The sequence below is a fragment of the Gymnoscopelus microlampas genome (assembly GCF_963454915.1).
Source record: "Gymnoscopelus microlampas genome assembly, chromosome: 14".
NCBI classification, from domain to species: Eukaryota; Metazoa; Chordata; class Actinopteri; order Myctophiformes; family Myctophidae; genus Gymnoscopelus; species Gymnoscopelus microlampas.
This window is the reverse complement of record NC_139951.1, coordinates 19046937-19056325: the sequence shown is the minus strand read 5'-3', so window position 1 is coordinate 19056325 and position 9389 is coordinate 19046937. Positions and strand designations below refer to the sequence as shown.

The window sequence follows — 9389 nt, the reverse complement described above, 5'->3', positions numbered from 1 at the left end:
ATTTTCAGTGATTTTCCCCCCCCCTAAAACATAATCAGCAGGTATTATGGTTATACTACGAGGAAGATCTTTTTCAAAAAAGTGTACAGATATTGCTAAAATTATGTTTTTATGTTGACACGCCTCCAGTTCATTAAGTATACCTAGTTCTCACCTTAGCACCTCCTCCACCACCTTAGCACCACCCACCTGTCCTAGTCCCTCCTCCTCCTCATGCCCACACCTGCTGTGTTATGATAATGAGGGGGAGGGCATGTTTTTACTATGTCACTAAAGCGCTGTTTTTCTATTGGCACGTTTGACCCTCAAGGTTTCAGCCTCCAGGAAGAAACTGAAAGTAGTCAGAGAAGACATAAAACACCATAAAAACACCACCAGGGGACTTAATAAAGTTCCATCAACCTCATAGACACATGAAAAACAGAAAAAGTGCAAAACCATGGCACCACCTCTTTAAGTCTAGAGGGTTTAAGTGGTTACAACCTGTATCATATAGTATATGAGCTGTTTGAACTTGTAAGATGTGTACCCAAAAGTAAGGAACAAAGTATGTCCCTTATCAGTTCAATAAGGGACAACAATAAGTGGGCAAGAGTTCTTCAGAGAGAGGAAGGATGAGGAATTGGCTCATGAGTGCCAAATGATGCTACGTGCAGAGAACCCCTATGTCGTGACGGTCATGGGGGTCTTCAGGGGCCTTAGATCCGGTACCCCCATGACACATGTGGGTATGGTCATGCAGCTGATGGAGAGAGGATCCCTCGGCACCGCGCAGGTCAGGTTTTTTCCACTCAAAAGCTGAGATTATATCAGATAACAGAAAAAAACACATGAAACAGCTGTCAGCTGTTTATTCGCATTTTTATGTAAAAATAATGTCGCCATGGTGGGGGGCACCGCAGCGAGACGCGGGATAACCCCACGTTTGCAACTACTTACGCCTCCGCACTTCACCGGGTATGGACTAGTAGTTTATAATTTGAGGAACTTGCATGAAGGGCTTTGAAAGTTAACAGTCATATCTTAAAACAATTCTAAATGTATCCATTGAGAAGTAATTTTCTGTCTCTCTACATTTATTCCTTTCCTTCACATTTGGAGTTTTATTAAAAAAAGTGACGTTGAGTGCCAGAGATCTCACCGTTTGTAATGCTACGCTGTTTAGAGCTGCAGACTCCACGGCGAGCACCCGCATGTAAACAATGCATGCGTGCGCGACGATGGATGGTCCTGGCTAACGCCTGGAACAATAACATCTCTTACGCGCTTCACCATTGCGGAGTGATAGTGCATCGAAAATGACTCGTTTTCCCCACTGTATAAAGTTAAGGAGATGCAGAGGTTTTTATCAAGGAGATAGAATGGGAGCGGACGGGAGACAGTTTTTTTTGGCTCAGTGATCCATCTGTCCCTTCCTTCTCAGAGTCACCGTGGGTGATTCCAGAGCTGCGCTAGCCCCCCCTTGTGAAAAAAAAGATTGATTTCACAGACAATCCCGGTTTTGACACCTAAGCGCTAAAAATTAAAAACCGGAGATTCACGGTTTTGGCACCCAATGTGTTAACTTCAATTAGTCAAATATTGGATTATTGGCTCAGGAATGTGACAGGGAAAAAGATCTCCATGAATTCAAGGCTTCATTTTTTTGGATGAAGTATTCCTTTAAGGTAAACTCAGTTTTATAAAGCAGAACAGCCCTCATCTGAGGCACAGAGTAAGTAGACAGAAATGCCATCTTGTAATGTGCTTTAGTGAGGGCCAATTATATGAAGATAAGGTTGAAAATGAGTGATGTGCTCCTTTAAGGATTATAGCTTTATTTGTATTTGTGTCTGTGATTGTGAATTAAATGTTTCTGTTTTACCCCAACCATCAACAGAGGAAACTAAGACAGAAGAAACTAGCACCACCCTGGTCCCTGGTATTTCGACTGGTTCACCAAATGGCTCTGGGCATGAAGCACCTTCATACTCTCAGCCCCGCTATCGTCCACAAGGACCTGAAGCCTGACAACGTACTGCTGGACGCAGATCTAAATGTCAAGGTGAGTCCCAGGCACCTTTTTGGTAGGGATGGGTATTGGCAACAAACTCACGATACGATACGTATCACGATACTTGGGTCACGATATCGTTTATATTGCGATACGAATCAGGGGCCTTAGATCCGGTACTTGGGTCATATCACTATATTGCGATATATTGCGATATATTGTGATATCACGATATATTGCGATACGATACATATTGCGATATATTGCGATATATACATATATCACAACTACATATTGTTTATATATACACTACATATTGAGTAGCTGCAGATCTGTGATAGGTTCTTTGAATGTTTTTCATAAAGCCTGTATCTGAAAAAGCAACAAAAATCGCGATATTGATACTGGAGTATCGATACAGTATCGCAAAATAAAATATCGCGATATCGATAATATTGCCCATCCCTACTTTTTGGGGGTGATTATCACCACCAATGATGGGTCAAGCATGATCCTCCTCTGGCACTGTTCAAACTCATCTCTCTTCTGTTTTTTTGTATGAAGCAAATGCAACTGAGATTTAATATTAATACACAATAATCTTTGTTTATTTAACGTCAATACTGATTGCCTTTCTTTTGTGATTATACTGAACGGAAGCAGTTCAGTACGAGGGAGAGGGGCTGAGACTGTGGGTGGTTTCTTATTGTGGCTTGAGCTACAGAAAATGTTCAAATGTATAGGGACACTACGGATGTCCCATATTATCGGTATTGGAAATTAGGAGTTGGCCAATATATTGGATATCGGCTATAAAGTAAATATCGGACATTCCCTAATAGACACAATAGACATTAACAGTTGGAGTTAATCCAACCTAATGCTCTAGGTGGTAAACTGTGCACACAGGCTCTTAATGAGCCTGAACTACCTTCATGTGTCACATCGAGGCAGTATATGCAACATTCATGTTGAAAATATATCCACATAGATGATACTACGTTTGTGAACTCCTCTTGGCCAATCAAATATGCATGTCACGCCAGTCTACCGTCCAACTATAAACCCATTTAAATATGCAAGTCATATATATTTCACTGATCACAGCAAAGGTCACTGAGTTATGGCCATTTGAAGTGTTAAACCAGGGGTGTCGAACTCATTTTGGGGTCCCGGCCACATTGGTCAAATGGTGACTTGATGTGGGCCGAACCAGTTGCGGACACACATGCGCGCACTCACGCATTCAGTCAGCATCTGATGTCTCAGACACTGCCACTAACTACGTATATCACTTTTTTTAATGTATTAAGAAGAATAGCTACTTTCATCATTGACATTAAAAACAAACAATGCAATTTGTAAGGAGCCCCAATAAACAATTTTAAGTAAAATAATTCAATTTGAAGTTAAACAATACCTGGTAATGTGTGTGGGTGGTTAGGTAATGATTACCATGTTTTAAGCCACATTTTCACTACAGTGCCAGAATTTTTCCAGCAAAATAATTAGATTTATAAAACAACATTGATGTAAAGTAACTAATTACATTTACTCAAGTACTGTACTTCAGTAAAGATTTGAGGTATTTTTACTTTACTATAGTATTTCCAATTTCCTGTACTTTCACTTCTATTCCACTACATCTCAGTCACTGCTATGCGGGGAGGAATGCAGCTGCTCTCCCTACTCCTCCAGACGAGAGACACAACTGATATATACTTCTCCATACAACAGTGTTTTACCGGAATTGTGATGCTGTTGAAAAAAGCGTTCTCTCCAGGTAGAGTTGAATGAAAGAGAGGCCATGGTGATGGTCCTCTGTATGCTAATGACCTTGGCCGTGGCTTCACGACCATTGTTCAGAACAAGTTTGTTCAATATTCAGACCCAGCCTGAATACTGCCTGAAAAACTCTCTCGGTTTTTTTCCATTAAAAGGTAGTATTAAATGGCGTTTTCTAAAATCACATCGCGGGCCAGATTGGACGACGTCGCGGGCCAAGAAACACCAGTTTGACACTGCTGTGTTAAACACTGCTGTAACACTGCTGAAGTGTCCTTCATGTGTGTGTAAAGTATTTTTCGTGTGGCTATTCTCATGGCAGACCATTGAACAGTGTTTGTGCCAAGTTTGGTGTGGATTGCAGCAATGGTGTGCCTCCTTGAGAATGTGTTTGTCAAGCTTACTGACAAAGTTAGCTTGGTTGTACAATGTGGCCCCTGGTGTGAATACTGTCATGAACCTTGAACTGTGTTTGTGCCAAGTTTGGTGTGGATGGGTGCAACAGTGTGCCTTGCAAGTATGGATGTTACAGTATGTTTCTGACGTCCACTGTGTCAACCCATTCTGCAATTTTAATATAGGATAGGACAAGATAACCAGAAGTCCCCAGGTACGAATAGGGCTTTTGATTCCAATGACAAGCCTGTGGCCTATTTCCTCCACTTTCTCAGAAAAGTCACCGTGAGCAGGAAGTTATTTCAGGTGCCTTGTTCAACAGACTCCCTTCAACTTCCTCTTGGGTCCGTGAGTGGAATCGTGCATGCTCAGAAATCACGTGGAAAATCCCATCACTCAGTCATAATCATTATACTTCTGTTCATCCACCAAGCCAAATCAATGAACTGCCTCTTGTCCCATAGAGTATATCAGTGCATCAGCTGGCTCCTCTTTGAGCATCAATACAAACCGGTACCCGGCCAGTCTTCTGGCTTGGCAAAGTGAAACTGCTCCAATGTCAAAAAAATCTGGACTGTAGACCTGGAAATGTAATTTCCCAATAAGTGTACCATGTCGGCTTCACTTCTGACAAGGTATATCCGCATGAGGAAGTATGAGTCTAACTCACAGGAATACTAGACTGACATCATTATTTTGTGTGACAGGCCAGACTGGTAGCAGGCAGTGTTCAGGCCTTGTTCAACAGTCTGATGGTAGCCGGGTAGAAACTCTTCAAAAGTTGTGTGTTCTCGTGTGTTCAGGCATTTGACACTGTGGTAGAGCTTGCTTGGCCGTTGTCTCAATAGTGTTGCATCACCATTCACTCTTGCTCGCTCTCTCCTTCCCCTCTGTCTATTCCTCTTCTTTTTTCTCTCTCTCTCTCTCTCTCTCTCTCTTTTTTTTATAAAAAAAAATGTTAACATATTTTTTTAACAATTTTAACATAAAAAAAACCTAATAATTTCCCTTATTAACCGCAATATAACCGAACAATTTATTTGTATTTAAGTTATAGGTAAAACATGCATTATATTAGCCTATCTTCCGCCGTGCACAGACGTTTTTAACCGAAAAAAACCCGCGTGCACCCACGGAAGGGGGCAGGGGGGCCTTTTGCGTGTCTCGGCCCAGGGGCCCGTTTCTTCCTAATCCGCCTATGTGTGTGTCACCGCAAAGCCCATGTGAATATCCGTAGTGGATGATACGGTTCCATACCAGAAAGTAGAAAGTTCAATAGTCATGTTCATATTTCTGTTTCATTAGATGTTTCGTGTTACAGGAAGTAGATATGTGTAGCTATTTATATGCAAACTAAACAAATGTCACATTATGTGCAAATGAACACTGGCAAATACCCCCAAAACAGCAACATACAGTATAATTGGCGGTTTTATCCAGTTTCTATTTAGTTATTTTTGTAAATATTCTTATTTGGCTAACTATAACACAGATGCTGAGAATTAGTTGCTAATGCTATCTGTCCCATATGTGTGATAATTATGTGAATATGTACGCTAATTGCTGATCAATGTCTCTTTTCATTTTAGTTACGCAATACTGGTGTGGACCATTTTAAGTGAGTAATTCTTATCTCTCTCTCCCTTCTTTGTCTTGCTTTCTCCTTCATCGTCATCATTTTCTGTTCTCTCTCCATCAATCTCTCCCTCCTTTAGGGGCTGTGTCCACCAATATGTTTTTTCCCCGGTTGAAAACGCCAAGGTGCTTGCCTAAAAACACCTCCAAACGCCGATAACATTATCTAAGCAAAATAAATGCTCAGCGACTCATCACGCTGCTGGGGTTTACTTCAAAACAGTGCTCAGAAAAAAAGGCTTGGTGGACACTGCCCCTTAATCACTCATTGTCTCTGCTTCACAGATTCCATTCTTTGACTTAATGTTAATCCAATAATAAGAATCATTAGAAACACGTTAGTGTACCCGGTCTCCTATGTATTACAATTCCCATCCCAATCATCCATCTTTCCCTCCACTCTCTGAGATACTGGCCGGGAACTTGCACCGTATGATGCCTGCAGCGGAGAAAGGCCGCCTCTAGAGGATATTAAAGATAAAGAAAAGCAGGTCCCAGGGCTGGAGGAGCTGGTAAAACTCATGGTGAGGTGCTGGAACCAAGATCCAGATGAAAGACCCAGTTTTACAGGTGAGAGGACTGCCCTGCAACCATAACTTGGGAAGTTGAATAGTTTTATTCCTCCCATTTGTAGCGATACTGGTGAAATGATCACCAACGGGAGAAAATTAAATGGCTCTGAATAGAAAAAGTTGTCTAGATTGGGTGTTATTTGGTGGTTGCTATCATTAACTGGTAGACGTGTTCCATTCAATAGAACACCATCTAACTTTCTTGTTTTCAGAAAGGAGGGGGGAACAAGAGAGGGAGCGCAAGAAAAAAGTTATTACAGTATAATCTACATACAATCAAAGATATCTATATATACACGTACTGCAGCATAAAACCAGCAGATACAGTATGTGTATGAGGTTAAATGTAAGGTGTGAAAGTGGTAACACACGGGTAGGTCCACATAGCAGCAGTTATGAAATTGAGGATAGACATAAGGTATGTCCACATAGCGGCAGGTACAGTAGCTACTGTATGTACATAAGATTATACATAAGGTGCAAAAAAAGGGGGGAAAGGGGTCAAACCTAGCCATGGGTCTAGGAACTGACCTCAATCTGTCTGAGCAGCTGAATAAACGTTGTGTCTTTGTTGTTCCCAGAATGCGCTGCTGTGACACAAGGCCTGTATGAGAAGCACTGGGAGTCTAGGATTCATGATGCCGTCGACCAAGTGAAAAAGGATCTGGTAAAGAATATATGATGCATTCTAAACTCATTCACTCACTTTAAAACAATGATGTTACCCTTGTCTATGTGCTGAAACACTTTTATGAGAAAGATTTTTCATGACACAGTATTGCAATCTCTGTCTGTCTGTCTAAATGTTTTCTCATTGATTGCTTTCTTTCTCTTATCTCCTCCCTCTTTCCAATCCATGGTGTTGTTTAATAGTGCTCCTACTGTACAATACCATACTGTACATAATATTGTTGATATGAAATAACAGGACTGTGTTCAACAGGATGGTGTGCCACGTCCACCAGTACCTCCAGGGAGCACAGACAGAGAGGACTTTTTGAAACGTAAGTACATGGTGATCAGTACACTGCTTTTACACAAACCGGGCATACAGTGAAATTGTTGGGATACAAGAATACAATAAAGTGAACAGGCCTGTGTGGACAGAACAATACCAGCTCAGCTACAAACCACAACATGCTCTGTACTAGGGCTGGGCAAACCGACATTTAGAACCTATAACCTCTTTTTAAATATGTTTTTAAAATAATCAACTAAATTGATTAGTCTGATCGACTCAGTATCTTAGATCTTCATTGAATATGGATCTCTCACACACACACACACACACACACACACACACACACACACACACACACACACACACACACACACACACACACACACACACACACACACACACACACACACACACACACACGACGGCCGAAGGCAACCATTTTCTTGAAATTGGCCTAATGGTGGTGCTATAACAGTTCCCTTCACATTTTGGCCTGTAACTCTTGAACAATCAAACAGACAAGATTTTTCCACCATTCTGAGTTTTCTTCAAAACACACTTTTTGCTACAACTCCTACAACTTTTGTCCAAATCTCACACAAATCAGTACACATTATCACGTTTTGGCCAATGACTGTTGAACCATAGGTTGCACAATCTAAAGCCCCCCCTGGATTCCTTAGATCATGACGCAACTCCCAATATAGGTCCTGACAAATTGTGCCAATTCGATTTTCCACCATTTTGTGTTTTCTTCACAACACACTTTTTGCAACACCTACAACTTTTGTCCGTATCTCACACACTTAATCGGTACACATTATCTAGTCCGTTGTCCGTTCATACTATTCCATTTGGTATAGGTTTGCGGGCCCTGGGTAGACAACTTGGCCTGGAGACCAGCGCGGAGACCTGAGCGCATTATTCTAGTTATTATTATTATTGGAAATAATAATTGTTTGCCTATAATGACATGGCCAAACAGGAACACAAGGTTGTAATCGTTTAATTTTGTTGTGACATTTTGTCATGCGTGTCCTAACAGATTCCTGTTCATTGTCACTGGACCCCGACTCAATGAACATCAACCTCTCCCTGTCAGAGGACGATAGGAAGGTAACTCCTACCGAAGAAGACCAACATTATTCTGATCATCCAGACAGATTTACTCACCAGCAGGTGTTGAGTAGAGAGAGTCTGTCTGGACGTTGTTACTTTGAAGTAAAATGGAGTGAGAATGTGGTTTCTATAGCAGTCAGTTATAAAATCAACAGAAAGGAGAGCTTTGGAGCAAATGACAAGTCCTGGTTGTTATGACACAATGGTGGATATTACTGGTCAAGGCACAACGGCAGGAACACACAAGTGTCCTTCAAGAAGGGGGGCGATGATGGGGGAGTAGTTGGCGTGTATGTAGATCACAAAGCAGGTACTGTGTCATTCTACAGTGTGTCTAACAACACAATGACCCTCCTTCATACAGTTCAAACCACCTCCACAGAACCTCTCTATGCAGGGATATATACACATTCTGGTACAGCAGAGGTGTGTAAGATCTGGTAAATGTTGAGCTATTATCAACTGATGTTTATGTTGATTTACTGATGTAAACATATTGCTACACAAATGTTGTATAGTACATTGTAGTAGCATGGTATGTAGAAAAGTTAAACTACATGTATGAAACTATACCTTTTATGATAATTTATCTGATTAAAAATGTGCATCTTTATATGAACGGTTTATCATAATTATTGGATATCATGTTGTTGTCATATCAGCACTTTATACTTCATATGACAAATAGCAAAAATAGCAGATGTATAAGCTCACACATTCTGGGCAGGTAGATGGGCTTTTTTAAAGAAGAAGAAAAAAGGAAGCCTTCTGAAAGATTCAAAAACGAAATCTAGAAATGCTGTAAAACAAATAGATTGTTCAAAATGATGAGATCTAAAGGTCAGAGGTCAAAAGTCAGACCACAAAACAGAGTATGAGTAAAACCTGTTCAAAGTTGAGCGCTATAGCGCCACCCTTTGGCCAATAG

At 41.0% G+C, this 9389-nt stretch overlaps 1 protein-coding gene across 1 annotated transcript; it reads left to right on the top strand.

Moving 5' to 3' along the window:
• Nucleotides 1–643: 643 nt before the first annotated feature.
• LOC311060099 (receptor-interacting serine/threonine-protein kinase 3-like) lies at nucleotides 644–8881 on the top strand (the record flags this gene model as incomplete). The annotated part of the gene is made up of 7 exons (XM_084078223.1): nucleotides 644–775; nucleotides 1880–2044; nucleotides 4261–4309; nucleotides 6218–6379; nucleotides 6963–7048; nucleotides 7325–7385; nucleotides 8388–8881. 7 exons carry the CDS (start codon nucleotides 644–646, stop codon nucleotides 8657–8659), a joined length of 927 nt encoding a protein of 308 aa, XP_083934349.1. The 3' UTR covers nucleotides 8660–8881.
• Between the last annotated feature and the right edge of the window lie 508 nt (nucleotides 8882–9389).